Genomic DNA, 20,674 nt, shown 5'->3' with positions numbered 1-20,674 from the left:
AGAGAAAGAAAGAGGGGGAGAGAGAGAAAAATGCAGAGAGAGAGAGAGACAAAGACAGATAGGGAGACAGAGGGAGGGGGAGAGTGTGTGACAGAGAGGCAGAGAAAGAAAGAGAGCGAGGGGACTGGAGAGATGTCAGAAGGTAATTCCCAACATTCGGGTCCAGGCAATGAAAGGCATGGCTACCAATGTTGGAATGATTAAAATCAGGGATGTGTAAGAGGTCAGATTTGTAGGGGCAAAGTTCTCAGATGTTTGTCACTGGAGGAGTTTACAATGATAGGGAGGGATGAGACTGTGGAAGGATAAAACCCAAGTTTAAAATCAAGACACTATCAGCCTGGCAGCCACGGTAGGCCAGTGTGCACAGGGAGTACAGGGCTTTGTTTGGGGGAGGGAGTTTGGGATTGTATGATCACCTAAACCCAATCTGCTTGTTATTGAATACTTCCAAGAGGTAACTGCCAGTCATTAAGAAACATAAGGTCCAATGCTCTGATACAATACAGATCACACGAGTTCAGTTGAGATTCTGACATTAAACTGCGGTAAGAATCACACAGCGCAGCTTTCAAACATGGAATATCCATCTCAAAGTTTACAGGTGTGTGAGGATAGGATGCAAAAATAAAACAAGTAAATCCGGGGAACAGGTTCCAAAATTGAGGAGCATTTTAAATGCCCAACTGGCCAAAGCTAAGTCCTGTGTTCTCAAAAAAGTTCAAAGTCTTTGCCTGCTTTGGTAATATACTGCTGTTTCCATAGTAACCCATACACCACAACCATTGAGAGAGACAGGGATTAAAATCCCCGGACTGAGAAAAATTGCCTCAACTCCCTCTTACACCCAGCTCCATGCCTCATGTGAGGCTCATGGAGGGGTTTAACGCATTCTCACACCGGGGATGATCAGATGGTGTGTTCAAATCCCAATGCAGCGATGTGGGAATGGCAAATACAGACCAATACTGTTCTGTGTGAGCTCACTGCCAGACGAGATGGTAAACTCGGGATCCCAGCTGGGCATAGATGGTGAAACCTCAAAAGCAAAATCTGGCAACAGCTGGAGAGACATTTGTCTCTCAACATCATCACTTAGGAAGCCAAAATCCTGAATGATCTGGTCCCTATCCGCTTGTTTTTTTTGTGGGATCTTGCTGTGCATAGCTGGCGCCCACCAATGACTGCTGAGAGCACACCATTGGATGCCATGCTAGCTGGAGTGTCGTGAGAGGCGCTAAAGCAATGCACGTTCCTCAGTAAAAACCAAAAGAACTGTGGATGCTGTGAATCAGAAACAGAAACATAAATTACTGGAAAAACTCAGCAGGTCTGACAGCATCTGCAGAGAGAAATCCAAGTTAAACATTTCGGGTCGATGACCCTGTCTCAGAAATGCAAATTCCTGCCTGCTCATTTCAAACCCAGTTTTGAGTTTGGAACAGTGATGGTTCAAGAAGGGATAGTAATAAATGCTACCCAAGGGGTCATTCTGATAGTGTATTGTCCCTACCTCTGAGTCAGGGGATCTGAAGTTGACAATCCCACATTTGTGCTAGAAGTGTGTTAGAACATCTCTAACAGCCCACTTGGAAAGCATCTGCAGCCCTGGGTCAACATGCAATGGGGTTGGGAAATTACTGAGGGAGGGCTGTGTGCCCTCACTGAGCAAAGTTATTGGGAGTTTGCTCAGGTCCTTCTGAGCTGCTGGATAATTGACAGCACAAGTCACTGAAAATAATCACACCATTCTTACTTACCATTGAGCTGGCTGTACACCACATCTTCCAGATGGTCCAGGCGCTGCAGGATATTATCCCGGTCCTTCAGTAGTTGCTGGGAGGAACCCCAGGTCCGGAGCCGGCGATCTGAGACCTGAACCAGTTCCTCGGAACGCTCGGAAATCCGGCAGTAGACCGAAAACAGCACAATGCCCAGGAAAAACAAAATGTTGACGGTGAGCAAAGTTTTGATCCTTCGTGCAGGAGCCATGTAAGTGCAGAGGCTGCAGGTGAGAGCACATCTGGCTAGTGCAATGCAACACTTTGAGGGATGGTTCACATCAGAGAGAGAGAGAGAGGGAGAGGATGCAGAGTGCCCAGCAGCGAGGCAAAGAGCAAAGAGTTAAAAGTATTCACAGCAATTGCTGCAGAATTGTCCCAAAGCAGCCTTTCTGCTGTCGGTGATCACAGTTTTGATTTCGGTCTCATTGTGGCTGGGTTTTTGCTGCTGATGATGAGGGAGGCTGGTTCTAGCTGGGGACTGCGTTATCCTTCACTGTGAGCCGACAGACACACTGTGCCCGCTTTCCATTGAACTGAGACCCTGCTCCACACACACACACACACAGGGAAAGGGAGAGAAACACGCAAAGCTAGCGAGGATTACGGTGACGTAAAATCATCACATTCACTCTGCTCTTAAAGCGACAACATCCCAAAGCTGAAAAATAAATCTTCCTGCCATTCACACAGAGCAGGTTGCAAGGTGGCATTGCAAACTCATAAATGCACAGAAACCCTGCCACATCTCTACAAGGGCTCGAGTTATTTATTTATTTATTTATTATTTCACCTATTGTTCTAATCAATGGATGCAGAGAGATGTCATTACACACCTCGACATCTGTACCAGGGCTTGACTGATTTATTTTAATTTATTTTGAAAGAATTAACATATTTTTTCTAATCAGAGAGATGTTATTAGACACTTCTGGAGCAATGCCAGAAGGCACACAGCACCAGGTTATAGTCCAAAAGGTTTATTTGAAATCACAAGCTTTCAGAGCGCTGCTCCGTCCTCAGGTGATAGGTTAAGGGCCAGCGCTCCAAAAGCTTGTGATTTTAAATAAACCTGTTGGACTATAACCTGGTGTTGTGTGACTCCTGTCCTTGTCTATCCCAGTCCGACACCGTTGGAGCGGGTGGGACCTGAACTCGGGCTCCCCAGTCCAAAGGTAGGGCCAACATGGATGAGTTGGGACAAAGTGTCTGTTTCCATGCTTTATGACTTGTATAACTATCAATGCACCACAAGAGGGTTAAAGCCATTCTTGGTGAGGTTATTCTTTCGTGGGATGTGGGTGTCAGTGGCTGGGTCCAGCATTTATTGCCTGTCCCTAATCACCCCTTGAGAAGGCGGGGGTGAGCTGCTTTCTTGAACCGCTGCAGTCCATGTGCTGTGGGTAGACCCACAATGCTCTTCGGGAGGAACTTCCAGGATTCTGACCCAGCGACACTGAAGGAACGGTGATATATTTGTAAGTCAGGATAGTGAGTGACTTGAAGGGGAACTTTCAGGGGGTGGTGTTCCCATGGATCTGCTGTCCCTGTTCTTCTGGATAGAAGTGGCCGTGTGTCTGGAAGGGGATACTGGAGGAGGTTTGAGAAATTGCTGCAGTGTGTCCAATCGAAGTAGACATGAAGAATGTGTCTTCATGTATTGGACTCTGGTGAACATTTATCCATCAGCTCACATCAGTAATCACCTTCACATCTTGTGAAATGCCCCAAAAGGACTATGAGAGGACAACGTTCAACACCATCTATCAGGTGGCCAATTTTTGATAAAATGAAAAGGTTTTTATATTTTCTTTGTTATTTACTTATAAACTGTTGAGGAAATTGTAGACAGGAAGATACACTTTGAGGTAAATCATCACCGATTGCAGAAAGGCTCTTACCAAGTAGATTACTCCTTTGGCTGTTCAACAAGAGCTGATTCGAACCAACTGGCCCGAGCTTGTAAACCTCAAACCAGAGTCCAGCATTAGAAATGTTTCTGCAGGTGGACATTTATCAAGTAATTCTGAATGTGTGAGGAATTAAACTGAGAACTGGTTTGGGATTGTCAGGATCAGAGTAGGCGAGATACATTAAAACAATGGCTTTAGGAGACAACAAGAACTGCAGATGCTGGAAGCCAGAGTAGGTATATCTGAAGGTGGAAGAACACAGGTGGTCAGACAGCATCTGAGGAGCAGGAAAACAAAGGCTTTGTTCTTTGTTGACAGAAAGAATATGTCCACTCATTGTGCCTAAATCAAGCTGAACAAATTAGGGGACAGCCATTCTCTGACTAAAAGGCAATGTCTTAACCAATCACAATCAACTTGCCTGGCTTAAAGTTTAAACAATGCATGACAGTTCACTGTCAGTCATCTTCATCTGGTGCATCCTCCATTGGCAACATCTCCCACTCATCCCTCTCCTCTCAGATAGTATAAATATTACATTTCTGCTTTTTTTCCTTCTTGTGAATTGTCCTGATGAGTACAAAATCAAAACCTTTTGACAAAATATATTTTCTTTTCAACAATCTTCAAGTTCTGCTACCAAATAACATTCTGATTTAAAATGAAGTCTTCTTCATGATGACTTAATATTTCAAAGTATTTAATAGTCGATTAATTTCTAAAGTGCAGCCTGTGTTGTAGCATGGGAAAGGCAGTATCTGATTTGTCCTTAGCCAGCTCCCACAAACAATGTGATAATAGCTAGGGTAGTCTGTACATTGATTAGTGGATAAATATGGGCCAGAACTCCAGGAAGAGCTTGCCTGAACCTCTTCAAAAATGCCCAGGGATCCTTTGCAAAACCAACAAAGTCAGATGGGGCCTCAGTTTATTGTCTCATTGTTTGCTTTCTGTAGTTTAACCCTCCTCAACGCAAGTATCTGCCTAGATTTCGTACTGATGTAGCAGCAGTGGGAGGAAGAACCTTCAACCTTCAGTCTCAGAGAAAAAGTGCTCCCCTCTGAGCTAGGTAGGACTGCAGGTATGTGGGACAAATGCTCCTCCCAGGAGGCTGCCAACAGACATCTTTAGTTTGGCATTCAGAAATCAATTCACAACTCACAGTATAACTTCTGTCCCACTATCTAACTGTGAGTATCACAGTTTCAGTGCAGGTCTGCTTTGAGTCTGAAGATCCCAAGCGTGAGAAAGGTATCGCTGAACAAAAATCAAGATAGATGTGTTTAATTATTTACTCCACTGGTCCCGTTATCAGATATGTTATCATAAGGAGCCTCAGGTAACTGATCTTCTTGCAGCTTAGACATAAATCAGCACATGGGCAAATCACACACCATGGAGGAGAAAGTGAGGACTGCAGACGCTGGAGATCAGAGCTGAAAATGTGTTGCTGGAAAAGCGCAGCAGGTCAGGCAGCATCCAAGGAACAGGAGAATCGACGTTTCGGGCATAAGCCCTTCTTCAGGAATTCCTGAAGAAGGGCTTATGCCCGAAACGTCGATTCTCCTGTTCCTTGGATGCTGCCTGACCTGCTGCGCTTTTCCAGCAACACATTTTCAGCAAATCACACACCATACCAAATACTCAAAAGGCCAAATGTAATGTGTTAGCAAACTGCATTTATCTGCTGCATTGAACACAGAGAAAGTGTATTCTAAAATGATTCAGACAGATGTGAAATAAAGGTTAGGTCCTGAGTCACTTAAGCAGATATTAGGTCAGGTGCCTATCTGGAACAGGGGCCATTGTTTCAAATTAAAGAATCAACCATTTGAGACAAAGGTATTTTTCTCACAAAGGTTCCTGGAACTCTATTGCCTAAATGTGGTGGAAGTACACTATTTAAGGCAGAGGGAACTCGACCCCAGATAAGCCACAGGAGGGAGGGATGGGTGTAAGGAGCATTGGGAGCTGACAGGAGGGTGGAGTAATCAGATTAGTAATGCTCCTTTTGTTGGACTGTACTGGAAGGGTCAAGTGACCTACCTCACTCTGACTTTATATGTTCAAGACCAAACATTGGCCAATGATGAACGTTTCTAAAATCATCCCAAAGGAAGAGAGAAAATGTTGCAGAGATTCAGGAAGTAAAGGGACTCAACAACTGAACGTATAGCTACTCATTTGATGGAAGTCAGTGATGTCCAAGAGGCCAGAATGGGAGATGGGGAGATGAGGCAGGAGAATAGGGCCCCTCAAAGATCAGCAAGGCGGCCTTTGTGTGGAGCCGCAGAAAATGGGGGAGACACTAAATGAGTATTTTGCATCAGTATTTACTGTGGAAAAGGACAGGAAAGAGGTAGAATGTGGGGAAATAGATGGTGACATCTTGCAAAATGTCCAGATTACAGAAGAGGAAGTGCTGGATGTCTTGAAATGCATAAAGGTGGATAAATCCCCAGGACCTGATCAGGTGTACCCGAGAACTCTGTGGGAAGTTAGGGAAGTGATTGCTGGGCCTCTTGCTGAGATATTTGTATGATCAATAGTCACAGGTGAGGTGCTGGAAGACTGGAAGTTGGCAAACGTGGTGCCAGTGTTTAAGAAGGGTGGTAAGGACAAGCCAGGGAACTATAGACCAGTGAGCAGGTTGTTGAAGGGAATCCTGAGGGATAGGATGTACATGTATTTGGAAAGACAAGGACTGATTAGGGATAGTCAACGTGACTTTGTGTGTGGGAAATCATGTCTCACAAACTTGATTGAGTTTTTTGAAGAAGTAACAAAGAGGATTGAAGAGCAGTAGATGTGATCTATATGGACAGATTAGATTACTTACAGTGTGGAAACAGGCCATTTGACCCAACAAGTCCACACCGACCCGCCGAAGCGAAACCCACCCATACATTTGCCCCTTGCCTAACACTACGGGCAATGTAGAATGGCCAATTCACCTGACCTGCACATCTTTAGAGTGTGGGAGGAAACCAGATCACCCGCAGGAAACCCACGCAGACACGGGGAGAACGTGCAAACTCCACACAGTCGCTTGAGGCGGGAGTTGAACCCGGGTCTCTGGCGCTGTGAGGCAGCAGTGCTAACCACTGTGCCACCGTGCCGTGGACTTCAGTAAAGCGATTTGACAAGGTTCTCCATAAGAGACTGGTTAGCAAGGATAGATCTCTCAGAATACAGGGAGAACTAGCCATTTGGATACAGAACTGGCTCAAAGGTAGAAGACAGAGGGTGGTGGTAGAGGGTTGTTTTTCAGACTGGAGGCCTGTGACCAGTGGAATGCCACAAAGATCGGTGCTGGGTCCTCTACTTTTTGTCATTTACACAAATAATTTGGGTGCAAGCATCAGAGGTACAGTTAGTAAGTTTGCAAATGACACCAAAATTGGAGGTGTAGTGCACAGCGAAGAGCGTTACCTCAGATTACAACAGGATCTGGACCAGATGGGCCAATGGGCTGAGAAGTGGCAGATGGAGTTTAATTCAGATAAATGTGAGGTGCTGCATATTGGGAAAGCAAATCTTAGCAGGACTTATACACTTAATAGTAAGGTCCTAGGGAGTGTTGCTGAACAAAGAGACCTTGGAGTGCAAGTTCATAGCTCCTTGAAAATGGAGTCACAGGTAGATAGGATAGTGAAGAAGGCGCTTGGTATGCTTTCCTTTATTGGTCAGAGTATTGAGTACAGGAGTCGGGAGGTCATGTTGCAGCTGTACAGGACATTGGTTAGGGCACTTTTGGAATATTGCGTGCAATTCTGGTCTCCTTTATATAAAAAGGATGTTGTGAAACTTGAAAGGGTTCGGAAGAGATATCATAAGGATATTACCAGGGTTGGAGGGTTTGAGTTATCGGGAGGGGCTGAACAAGCTGGGGCTGTTTTCCTTGGAGTGTCGGAGGCTGAGGGGTGACCTTATAGAGGTTTACAAAATGATGAGGGGCATGGATAGGATAAATAGACAAGGTCTTTTCCCTGGGGTTGGGAGTCCAGAACTAAAGGGCGTAAGTTTAGGGTGAGAGGGGAAAGATATAAAAGGGGCCTATGGGGCAACTTTTTCATGCAGAGGGTGGTATGTGTATGGAATGAGCTGCCAGAGGAAGTGGTGGAGGCTGGTACAATTGCAACATTTAAGAGGCATGTGGATGGGTATGTGAATAGGAAGGGTTTGGAGGGATATGGCAGATGGGACTAGATTGGGTTGGGATATCTGGTCGGCATGGATGTTTTGAAGCGTCTGTTTCCGTGCTGTACATCTCTATGAGCCTGTTGCTCCATTCAATGTGATCATGGATGATCAGCCAACTTCATCCCCTGTTCCTGCTTCCTCACTCCCCCATACTCTCTGGTCCCTTTAGCCCTGAGAACTCTATCTAACTCCCTCTTGACAATATTCAGTATTTTGGCTTCATCTCTTTTCTGGCAAAGAATTGCATAGGCTCCCCACTCTCTGAATGAAGATATATCTCCACATTTCAGTCCTAAATGGCCTATACCATATCTTTAACCTACGCACCTGCCTTTAGGCTCTCTGGTCGTTAGGAACGTCGTTATTGTGTTCATCCGGTCTCGGCCTGTTGAATTTTATAGGTTTCTATGAGAATCTGCCCCATCCTCTAAATTCCAATAAATATAGTTCTAACCGATCCAGTCTCTCTTCAGTTGTCAGTCCTGCCATCTCAGGAATCAGTCTGGTACCCCTTCACTGCATTCCCTCCATCACCAGAACATCCTTCCTCAGGTACGGAGACTAAAACCACACACAATGCTCTAGGTGTGGTCCCACCAAGGTCCTGTACAATTACAGCAAGACATCCCTTCCCCTAACCTCCAATCCTTGTGCTCTTAAGGCCAATATAACACTTACCTTGTTCAACACCAGCTGCACCTGCTTGCTAACCTTGAGCAACAAGAATATCCAGGTTCTATTGCACTTCCACTCTCCCAGTCTGTCACAATTCAAATAGTAATCTGCCTCCCTGTTTTTGCTGCCAAAGTGGATGACTTCACATTTATCCACATACTTCATCTGCCATGCATGTGCCACTTGTTCAAAGGCCCACACCTGTGCACAGTTGAACTTACATGCAAGTCTTTTTTCTTCTCACCTCGATCTATAGGTTGCCTTTGAGGGACCATGGGATATTAAACTGTCCTTACTCACTATCCTGCCACAATTATTCCTTCATGGGCTGTGAGTGGCACTGCCAAGGACTGACATTTGTTGCCCTTGTACTGAAAGGCTTGCTTTGCCATTTCAGAGGGCAATTGCTTGTGATCAGGAGTTGCACATGGGCCAAACCTATTGTTGAACTTATATCGATCTAGACCATTCGCTTGCCCCTCCAGGTTACTAGATTACAATATCACCTTCTTGCCATGTGTACACCATGAACAGGGGCTGCATTATGCAAACTGGCTGCCATATTTTTGTATATAGCAACATTTCAATATAATGGATTATGCATAAAGCACCAGCAGGTATCTACAATCACATGATAATGCTATATCCTTTTGCAAATAATAATTGATGGTGATCATTGTCAATTGACACTTTTTCATTTATCTTGAATAAAAGGTTCAATCATATTCTTATTTTATATAATGTTCAAAATAAATTATATGAACAGGGAGATAAGCAGTTCAGATGTAGGCCATTTGGCCCATTGTTGTGTGTGATATTTGAAAGAGCTAGCCAATTTGACTCATTTTCCTGCTTCGTCCACATTGTCCTGTAAAACTTTCCCCTTCAAGTATTTATGGAAATTACCTTTTGGAGGTTCCATTGAATTGGTTTTCCCCACCCTTTAAGATAGTGCCCTGTAAATCACATGTTAATGTTGTCACTTGTTCTTTTGCTAATTATCCATGCACATGTGGACTTACAGTTACAGTTATTGGTATCAATGTCAATATGGGTATTAATATCTGTTGAGATCAAGATTCATAATACATAATTATAATACATTATTGTTGTTTGGAAACTTAGCTTTTAGAGTGGAAGAAAGATGGGTCTTAGTTAATATTTCTGTGAAAGACAGACTTTTATTTTAAAAGGTCAAAAGTCACTTTGGATAGTAAATTAATAAAGAACATTTCTAAAAGATCATGTGATTTTATTGAAATGACCACCTTGACACCAGGAAGGTAATTGATAAGACCTTTTTTGACTTGAGTTTTACAATCCAGAGAGAGAGAGAGAGAGAGAAAGAGAGAGAGAGAGAGATAAAGTGTTTTTTCATGGAGAAAAAGGTCTATAGCAGTAACGTTGCTGTTAGTAACATCTCCAAACACTCAGATCACGGATAGGTGAAGTCTTGAGTTGCTTAGAAGATATCTTCTGCTTCTGGAGCTATCAGGGGAAAGGTATCTTATAGGATTGTTACAGGCTTGAGTTGAAGAAACCCGAGGTCAGCAGTAATAGTGAGCTGAGTTAACAGGTTATTTAAAAGTCCCAGCGATAAACATTAATGAAGAAAATTGTACTAAATGAGTGCAGTAACTTGCTGGAAAGAAAACCAATTGCATCCATCCAAACTGAACAAGGATTTAGCATGATAGGAGCGACCCTTCAGTGAAGGTGGAGGATCTGTAAAGTTATTGCTAGAGTTAAAGAGTTGAATCTAACATTTGTAATGAGTTTGTTTTAAATGTCTATTGTGCGGTGTAATATAACTTTTGTGTACTAAGTCCCTATATTATTTTGTTAAAAGTTCATTCACAGCCTCTTGTGACTGACCTCTAAGAAACTAAAAAAAGAACAAAATGTGTGGTCTATCAAGCTGGGTTTCAGTCAGGGAGCTGATGTATCTAGTATTACTATCAGTTGGGATGGGAATAATACATTTGTATGGTGCAGATACTCAGCCTGTTAATCAAGTTGTATTTTCAATTTAACAATACCATCAAGCCACAGTGCCAATAACATTGATTCTGAAGCCTTGTTATACAAAGTCTATTATTCTCTGAGCCATGATATATTGTCAATATTAGATGTTGTTTCTTTATCTGGATTGAAGCTAATCAAGGTTCAGAATTGCAACCCAGTATTAGATTGAGGTTGACATGATATTAGTGTATTGTAAACGTCCTGGTGTGTTCAGTCAGAGGCTTCGTTGAGAATAGAAATTGCTCCCTTCTCACTCACCACCCCTTCTGGTGTGATTGTGAGGTTGTTTTGAGTCCAGTTGATGTTCATTAATGTTAACATTGTAACTTGTGATGGTTAAGGTAGCACAATGCTCAATAACAGCAGTGAGATCAGTCATCCTTCAGAGTTATTCATCAGAATTTCGTAGAACAGGGATTCTCCCAAACTTTCCATGGCCTCAATGGTAATCTTGGTGAGGGGGATTTATGCTGAAGTTTGCCCGCACTGGGGAGTTAAAATATAGTGTAACACAGATAAGACAAAGTTATCATATTCCCAAAGGACAACAGGGCTACTTTCTTATTAGACACAGGTGGACTGGTGGAGGCTTAATCTTTAGGTCACCATCTGTCAAGTGAGGGGAGAGGTTGGGATCTTCATGGTAATCTCAGCCAACCTGGGAATTGAACCCATGCTGTTGGCATGACTCTGCCTTAGCAGCCAGCCATCCAAGATGATCAACGTCTAACAGGTGCTATAGTAGTGAGCCACCTCATTCTCAGGGTATCCTAACTCTGCTTCTGCTTTTCCTTTATAACTATGCAAAACAGGACCATCTGCACTGGAATCCCTGCTTCAGAAAGATATACCATGCATTCAGACTGAAGGTAAGACCCTAGTCGTCCTTGTTAAGGACCAGGTCAGATCCCCTCAAAACATTTCAAGAAAGTAGCCCGGACCTAACCTTTTTAGTTGTGTTAAGCAGGTGTACAGTGGATATCCCAGGAGGGATGTAGCTGGCCCAACCACTCAGTTTTAAACAAAGCAAAATTTATTAGCAAGCTTACCAAATGAAACACAAACAAAAGAGAACAGAATATAGAATGACTTAACTATTTAAAAACTCAGCTTTGACAAAGGGTCGAAACGTCAGCTCCTTTCTCTCCTTACAGTTGCTGCTCGACCTGCTGAGATTTTCCAGCATTTTCTCTTTTGGTTTCAGATTCCAGCATCCGCAGTAATTTGCTTTTGTTTAAAAACCCAATTGACTCTATTGCAACTTAATGATGCTGTTCCAAATTCCTGCAACAATCCCCATAAACACCCCTCAGAAAAAGGTAAAATCAATCACTGGGTCTTTCAGGAGAGCGAGAGAGAGATGGCAGTGTGGAACACCCTCTTCCACTAGCTGTTTATTTTGGATTTCCAGCTAACAACAGACCAACAACTCTGAACACCCAGACTGCTAAAATCAAACTGAACCAAACCAGAGAAAAGCTGAGCTGGGAGAACTGGCTACTCCCCTCTCATTGTACAAGTGTTTTTTTTTAAAAAAGTGAAAAGCTTTTTCCTGAGGCAGTATCTGTTAGCCATAATCAAACTGGCCCTAAAACCCATTTAAGCCAGACAGCGTAGAATCTCTGCATTTATAACCTCTCTGAAAAAATCCCAAGGATGCATAATCTTGTTAAAGGAGCTGCATCATCACACCCTTAATGAGAAAAGTACAAAGATATCACCATATTCATCTTCACTGAACCTGGGTCAAAATCCTGGAGCTTGCATCTACACCTCATGGACTGCAGAGAGAGACAAGAAGGCAGCTGAATGCCATCTACTCTGTGGTATTGCAAATGGGCAATGCCTACTGGCCTAGCCACACTTACAGATAAAAATGAACGTTTCAGAACACTCAGTCACAACTTATAGAATCCCTACAGTGTGGAAGCAGACCATTCGGACCATCAAATCTACTGTGACACTTTGACGAGAATCCTACCCAAACCCACTCCCCTTTCCTCTGCAACCCTGCATTTCCCATGGCTAACCCACCTAGCCTGCAGGACAGTGTGGGCAATTTAACATGGGCAATTCACCTGACCTGCACATCTTTGGACTGTGGGAGGAAACCAGAGCATCCAGAGGAAATCCACGCAGACACAGGAAGAATGTGCAAACTCCACATGGACAATCGCCCGAGGCTTGAATCGAACCCGGGTCCCTGGTGCTGTGAGGCAGCAGTGCTAACCACTGAGGCACTGTGCCACCCACAGATATCAGGTAACCTCAAAATATGCTGTCCCCAAATTCTGGAGCATACATCTGTACAAAAACATTGCTGCTGTAACATCTGGAAGCTCAGGAATGAACAGCAGAGGACTTCAGTGGATTGATCTCCAAAGAGGCACAAACAATTGAAGAACTACATGCACTATAAAAACCAAGAACAAAGCCAGAAAATGCTGCAGAAACACAGCAGGTCTGGCAGCATCTGTGGAGAGAAAGCAAAGTTAACATTTTGGGTCCAGTAACACTTCTTCAAACTGAAAAACCCCACCAAGTTTGATTACTGCAGCATATTTTGAAGTCCCAACTGTTGTGCAGCCAACAAAGTATTTCTCCTGTATTGGATCACAGTCAACATTGCAGTCAATGTTCACACAGCAAGGTGACCACAAGCAGCATTATGGTCATGCTGACTGAAGGATAAATAATTGGCCTGAGGACATGGAGGAGAAATCCTCTATCCTTCTTCATGATACATCTGGATTTCCTTGGTATAGCACCGTTCTCAGGCCTTAGTTAAGACAAAAAATCTTCAAACATTCCCACTTTACTCCACATCAAAATGTTAGACAAAATTTGCTGCTAACAGTTTTGAAGGTTGACTAAATGAGAGTGTACAAAATTATTCCGAATCACTTACTCATAGTAAATATTTGTTTTTATGCACACCATCATTTTTCGTGAATGATTCAGGCGGTAATGTTTCACGAACTGTCTTAATTGGTAATTAGAAATTACTGCAGGGTTCAGTCAAACCATAGCACACAGATTTAGCATCACCAAGAAACCATTTCTGCTACACAATGATTAAGAGTCTATAATAGTTGACTGCCTTTCAATTGAAATTAGTGTAGAGTCAAATATATTAAACAATGATGGGAATAATTGAAGAAGAAGAGGCCATTCAGCCCCTTAAGCCTGTTTCACTATGCTGTTCAGTTAGGGCTGATCTAAATGCCATTTAAACATTTTGAGTTCACTAACGTTTTTGCTTGTCAAAAAAAACTACCCCTTCTGTCTCCCCACAAGGCCATAAAAGAGTGCAAGACTGCAAGTTTGAAGAAGTGTCAGAATTTATTCTCAGTGTCCTGGCCCATATTTATTCTTAAAACAACATCACAAAGGAAGAGCTATTAATTATTCGAGGGGTTGATTAGCTTAGGTGGCTGGATGGCTGACTTGCAATGCAGCCACTCACCACCAGGTTGTGCTCAACTCTTCCACAGACTGATGTTACCAGGAAGGTCCTTCACTGAAGTTTGTGCTGACCCTCAGGTTGAACCCACCACCAGTTAACTGTCAATGTGGGATGATGGGAACTTTACCTCTCCGTTTATTTGACCAACATCCCACTCACTGCGGTATTTGGGTATGGTCCATTTGGCGGGACACATCGTTGGCATACCTGACACAGCACAATGTTCTCTACATTGAGCTCTGTCACGGCCAGGGAAAGAAAATACTTCAGGTCCATCCTTAAAGCCCCATGGAGAAACAATATCTCTCCACCAGTTCATGGGACTCTCTAGCCCAAGACCACTCTGACTGGAGAGGAAGCATCAGTGAAAATAACAACCGTCTTAAACATCTCCAGTGGAGTTCAGGTGGAGGTGATAAGCCACCACCAGCAACAGCCTGGCCCACGCTGTGACAGCCCTCTTGATCTGTCCTACCTGTCCATCTTCCTTCCCACTTATCTGCTCTCGACCTATCACCATTACCTCCCACCTGCATCTATCTACCGCCTTCCCAGCTACCTCACCCCCACCCCCACCCTCCTATTTGTCTCTCAGCCCCCTTCACAACCCCAAACATTGTTGATGACGGGCTTATGCTCCTGTTCCTCAGATGCTGCCTGACCTGCTGTGCTTTTCCAGCACCACACTCTTCGAATCTGATGGTTCAAGAATCTGCAGTCCTAACTTTCTCCCAGCATCGGACTGTCCATTCACCATAATGACCACATCCCTAACTGGAAAAAATTCACCCTCTGACTCACAGATTAAAGCAAGATACTGCAGATGCTGGAATTCTGAAACAAGGATTGAGAAGGCTGGAGAACCTCAGCAGATCTGAACAGAGTCAGTTCAGAAGAAGAGCCATATAAGTTCCGAATCATCAACTGTGTTTCTCACTCCACAGACACTGATCAATCTGAGGAACTACCTTAGAGGAAGAAAAGCTAGTTGTGGGAGCTATTGTGTGTAAATTGACTGCCAAGTTTCCCATGTTACAGCAATGATTCAAAAATGCTTCATTAGGACTTTGGGAGTTTGTTACAGTTTGTGGCCTTGCCGGTGCTATATAAAGGCAAATCTTTCCTTTTATCGTCTTACTAAGCTAACTGAGCCTCCATCAGTTGGGAATTCCCTCAGCATTTGGCTGATAGTCCAATTAAAAGGAACCAGCACTGGTTTGACCACAGGAGGGCTGATGATGAAGACGTTGCCAGCACAGTTGGACATTGGAGAAGATCATTCTGGTCATTGGTAGGTCTCAGTAGCTAACAGTAGAAAGAGTTGACAGATACATTTGCTTCATTGTCAAAACATAGGAATATTAATAATGGATAGTCACCATGAGTTGGTTACACTCTAACCTGTAAACCCCCAGAAAGACTTAAGGTGACAAAAATAGAACATATTTTTTTTGTGTTTCTTTTCCAATTTTTGATTCACTAATTTAATTATTTTTTTTATCTCATTGTTTCACATGCCAATATAGCACAATTAAATGTGATATTTCCATCCAATAATGATTTATTTTGTCGAAATGGAATTAATTTCCCTTAGCTTGTTTGCAAAATGTATCACTGTCTCTTCTGGAATACACATTGGTCTGACTAATGGGACAGCTCAAAATGCTATTTTCTGGAGATGCAGTAAAATTAATTTCAAATTAAACTGCTTCATTATGTGACGGATCGCCCCAATGTGTTACTTAATCAACTTGCAATTTGGACCTTGGGCATAGAAATGTACCACCCAGGTCATAATTCTGGCCTCTCATACCCACTGCACCTCTCCACCTTCTTATGCCTGGGCCCCAAGCTCTAGAATTTTCTTCCTTAAACCCTTCCGTCTCTCCACCCTTCACTCCTCCCTCAAGGAACACCTCAAACGTCACATTTCTGAAGGACCTTTAGGTCACCTGCTGGAATAGGTTGCTTGTTGTTAAATTTTCTCTGACAAAACATCACTCTGAGAACATCAACGAGCAATCGTTGGGGAGGTTTGGGGAGTATCTTCGGGTCAGGAAACAGGCTTGGGTCACCTTAAAGCACATATGAGGAAGAAAGCTAACAGGAGACCATTGTATAGATTTTATTTCTCCCAGCTGGAGATTTTGCATGTTGTAGCTGCAAATAGGAGTCTCATATGAGAAGCTGAAGAGGACAATGAAGGAACACGAAGTATAGAGAGCTCAGCAGAAGAGAGTCATAGAGATGGACAGCACAGAAACAGACCCTTCGGTCCAACTCGTGTTGGCCAACCAGATATCCTAAATTAATTTAGTCCCATTTGTCAGCATTTGACTCATATCCCTCCTATTCATGTACCCTGCCAGATGCCTTTTCAATGTACCTCCATACTTCTGTAATCAGCCTCCAATGCTCCAGGGAAAACAGCCCCAGCCTATTCAGCCTCTCCCGATAGCTCAAACTCTCCAAACCCAGCAACATCCTTGTAAGTCTTTTTTGAACAATTTCAAGTTTCACAATATCCTTCTGAGAGCAGGAAGACTAGAATTTCACAGTATTCCATACATGGCCCTGCCAAGATGACCTACTCTGAAGGGGATTTTTAGGACAGTTTCTCCCTGCGCCTCACAGCATCAGAGACCCGGGTTCAATTCCCGCCTCAGGCAACTGTCTGTGTGGAGTTTGCACATTCTCCCCGTGTCTGCGTGGGTTTCCTCCGGGTGCTCCGGTTTCCTCCCACAGTCCAAAAAAAATGTGCAGGTCAGGTGAATTGGCCATACTAAATTGCCCCTCATGTTAGGTGAAGGGGTAAATTTGGGGCGGCACTGTGGCACAGTGGTTAGCACTGATGCCTCACAGCGCCTGAGACCCGGGTTCAATTCCCGACTCAGGCAACTGACTGTGTGGAGTTTGCACGTTCTCCCCGTGTCTGCGTGGGTTTCCACTGGGTGCTCCAGTTTCCTCCCACAGTCCAAAGATGTGCGGGTCAGGTGAATTGGCCATGCTAAATTGCCCGTAGTGTTAGGTAAGGGGTAAATGTAGGGGTATGGGTGGGTTGTGCTTCGGCGGGTTGGTGTGGACTTGTTAGGCCGAAGGGCCTGTTTTCACACTGTAAGTAATATAATCTAAAATATTGTAAGGTGAACATCCCCACCCGCATCCTGTCTCCACCACCATGTACTCATCATGTTCTTTTTTTAACAGTCCATTCTCAGTCTGAGCCAAGCATGGAAAGTCTATCTCGACGTGTTTTGGGAAGATGGCAGGGAATCTTCTACTTTCTGTATTTGTCAGTATTTGATATAAATACAATCCCAGCAACACACGACGGTTACCAAGGAGTTGGAGAAAGAACCTGAAATTGAGGTGTGTGTGTTTAACACGCACTGTTCCATTACAGTACCTGGCATGCAACTTACAAATTACCGAACTAAAGCAACTGCAAGCCCCAGCATCATGAAGCAGTTTAATTCTTGTTTCATTTTATAGTTTATTAAAAATAGCCCTTTCAGCTCTCTCCATTGGTCAGGTCAATTTAGCCCAAATATTGACATGATGATGGTGTAGTGCCTTTGAGCTAATGATCCCTACCCCTACAGTCATACAGCGTGGAAACAGTCCCCTAACCTACAGAAAAGACTTTCGCTATTCACCTTATCTTTGCCTCTCATATAAACCTCTATAAGGTCACCGTCAACCTCCTACTCAAACCCTCCAGTCCCGGTAACATCCTTGTAAATCTTTTCTGCACCCTTTCCAATTTAATAAAATCCTACCATTGGAAGGTGACCAGAACTGCACACACTACTCCAGAGGTGGAATGTTCTGGGCATATGGGTTTAAGTCTCATTTTGAGGAAGGGTCACCAGATCTGAAAAATAACTCTGATTTCTCTCCACAGATGCTGCCAGACCTGCTGAGCTTTTCCAGCAATTTTTGTTTTTGTTTCTGATTTACAGCCTCCGCAGTTCTTCTGAGTTTTACTGAGTCCCATCAAGGCAGATATACCGACATTTCAAGTTAGTAAAATCTAGAATTAAAAATATCTGGTCTTAGAGATGGTGGCCATGTAACCACAGTTATAAAAATTTATCTGATTCACTAATGTCCTTTGGGGAAGGAAATCTGCCATCCTTACCCATGTGACTCCTACATGTGACTCCAGACCCACAGGAAAGTGGTTGACTATTAACTCTAGTTCAGAGTCAAAAAGTGTGGTGCTGGAAAAGCACAGCCGGTCAGGCAGCATCCGAGGAGCAGGAGAGTTGATGTTTCGAGCATAAGCTCTTCATCAGGACATTCCTCATCTGCAGCCCTCACTTTCTCCTTTTAATAGTAGCTCTCTATCTCTCTTGATCAACTAGATCAAGGGTGACAAACAGCAACATCCCCTGCCAATGATACCCACATCCCTTACAAACATAATGAAGACAAACAGCATGGGTACATAATGCCTTGTCTGAATTAATTGGGCTTTTATGGCAATCTATAAAATATAGTTATCAGTTTTACTGATCCCATATTTCCCAAAATGGATTGAATTTTTTTTGCTGTCACAAATGGTGATGCAGTTTGAGCCTTATTAATCAAGGAGAGCTGAATGACAAATCCAACATTTCCAAGAAACTGAAACAACCAAAAGCAAAAATTGCTGAAGAAACTCAGCAGGTATGGCAGCATCTGTGGACAGAGGGCAGCGTTGATGTTCTGAAGAAGGTTCACTGGACTGGAAATGTTGACTCAGTTTCTCTGTCCACTGCCAGACCTGCAGAGTTTCTCCAGCAATTCCTGTTTTTGTTTGTTTAAGATCTTCAGCATCTGCATTTCCCTGTTTTACACTACCACACACTGTTGTACCTCAGGTATACACCTATATTCACACAGAAAGGCTTACCTTGGAGTTTTCTAAAACTTGACCCAAATCATTGTAATTAATCTCAATAGCTCTTGCAAGGTGTCAATTAAATTAAATGTAACCAGAGCTAATTTTGTGAAAACTCAGGAGGAGGTGACTGCTTTTTCTTTTTGCCAACTCCTCATTTGACTGCAAAAGGTCATAGAGTCATCGAGTCAGAGTCATAGAGATGTACAGCACGGAAACAGACCTTTCGGTCCAACTCGTCCATGCTGACTAGATATCCCAACCTAATCTAGTCTCAGTTGCCAGCACCCGGCCCATATCCCTCCAAACCCTTCCTATTCACATACCCATCCAGATGCCTTTTAAATGTTACAATTATACCAGCCTCCATCACTTCCTCTGGCAGCTCATTCCACACATATGCCACCTACTGCATGAAAAAGTTGCCCCTTCGGTCTCTATTAAATCTTTCCCCTCTCACCCTAAACCTATGCCCTCTAGTCCTGGACTTCCCTGCCCCAGGGAAAAGACCTTGTCTATTTACCCTATCCATGCCCCTCATAATTTTTTAAATCTCTATAAGGTCACCCCTCAGCCTCCGACGCTCCAGGGAAAACAGCCCCAGCCTGTTCAGCCTCTCCCTGTAGCTCAAATCCTCCAACCCTGGCAACATCTTTATAAATATTTTCTGAACCCTTTCAAGTTTCACAACATATTTCCGATAGGAAGGAGACTAGAATTGCATGTAGTATTCCAAAAGTGGCCTTCCCAATGTCCTGTACAACTGTAACATGACCTCCCAACTCCTGTACGCAATGCTCTGACCAATAAAGGAAAGCATACCAAAAGCCTTCTTCACTATCCTAACTACCTGCGACTCCACTTTCAAGGAGCTATGAACCTGCATTCCAAGGTCTCTTTGTTCAGCAACACTCCCTAGGACCTTACCATTAAGTGTATAAGTCCTGCTCGGATTTGCCTTTCCAAAATGCAGCACCTCACCTTTATCTGAATTAAACTCCATCTGCCACTTCTCAGCCCAATGGCCAGTCTCATGTTTTTGGATGTTTTTATATAAAGGATACTGGATTGCCATTTCATTTTGTACTTAACTATGTGCAGTTTGCAAGAAATAAACCAGATGGGTATTCCTGAATTTAACTTGTAAGGTATTCACCTTAATGCTAAAAATGTTAAAAATGCACAAATATGCCCCACTTATCACTCCTATGTACAAACCTACAGAAAAGGAATAGAACTTTGCAGAGTATCAGACTTTAACCTTAATGAGGTGAGAAGCAAATAAAAAGGCAAAATCAGCAGAGAGTCACTGGTTTTGTTCTCATTGATTCAATTGTCTTTGGGTCATGTCTCATTAATTCCCTTTCCCAATAAGGACATTTAAGTGGTCATTGGATAAACATATGGAGTAGTGAAGGTTAGGTGGTCTTCAGATTGGTTCCACAGGTTGGTTTAACATCGAGGGCCAAAGGGCCTGTACTGCGCTGTAATGTTTTATGTTCTAAATTGAAACCAAACTCTAATGATTGCAGGCACCTTAAAAATATCAGAGATTGCTGGAGAAGCTCTGCAGGTCTGGCAGAGGGAGGCAGAGTTACCATTTCCAGTCCAATATCAGTCTTCTTCAGAACTCAGTTAGGAGTCATAAGAGTGATGAGACAAGTCTTGTGTCTCTTTCATCTCAAAGATTAATGGGTAACTTCATTATGATATTTCAGATGATTAA

At 43.3% G+C, this 20,674-nt stretch overlaps 1 protein-coding gene across 1 annotated transcript in view; it reads right to left on the bottom strand.

Annotated features, from left to right (window-relative positions):
* Positions 1-1,992, bottom strand: part of galnt9 (polypeptide N-acetylgalactosaminyltransferase 9) — a 282,752-nt gene extending 280,760 nt beyond the window's left edge. The window contains exon 1 of the mRNA XM_060843904.1: positions 1,761-1,992. Coding sequence (XP_060699887.1) covers positions 1,761-1,992 — 232 coding nt within the window. The remainder of the gene's footprint in view (positions 1-1,760) is intronic.
* Between the last annotated feature and the right edge of the window lie 18,682 nt (positions 1,993-20,674).

The sequence above is a fragment of the Hemiscyllium ocellatum genome, chromosome 24 (assembly GCF_020745735.1).
Source record: "Hemiscyllium ocellatum isolate sHemOce1 chromosome 24, sHemOce1.pat.X.cur, whole genome shotgun sequence".
NCBI classification, from domain to species: domain Eukaryota; kingdom Metazoa; phylum Chordata; class Chondrichthyes; order Orectolobiformes; family Hemiscylliidae; genus Hemiscyllium; species Hemiscyllium ocellatum.
The sequence above is the reverse complement of the archived record's forward strand: the minus strand, read 5'-3'. Positions and strand labels throughout refer to the sequence as shown.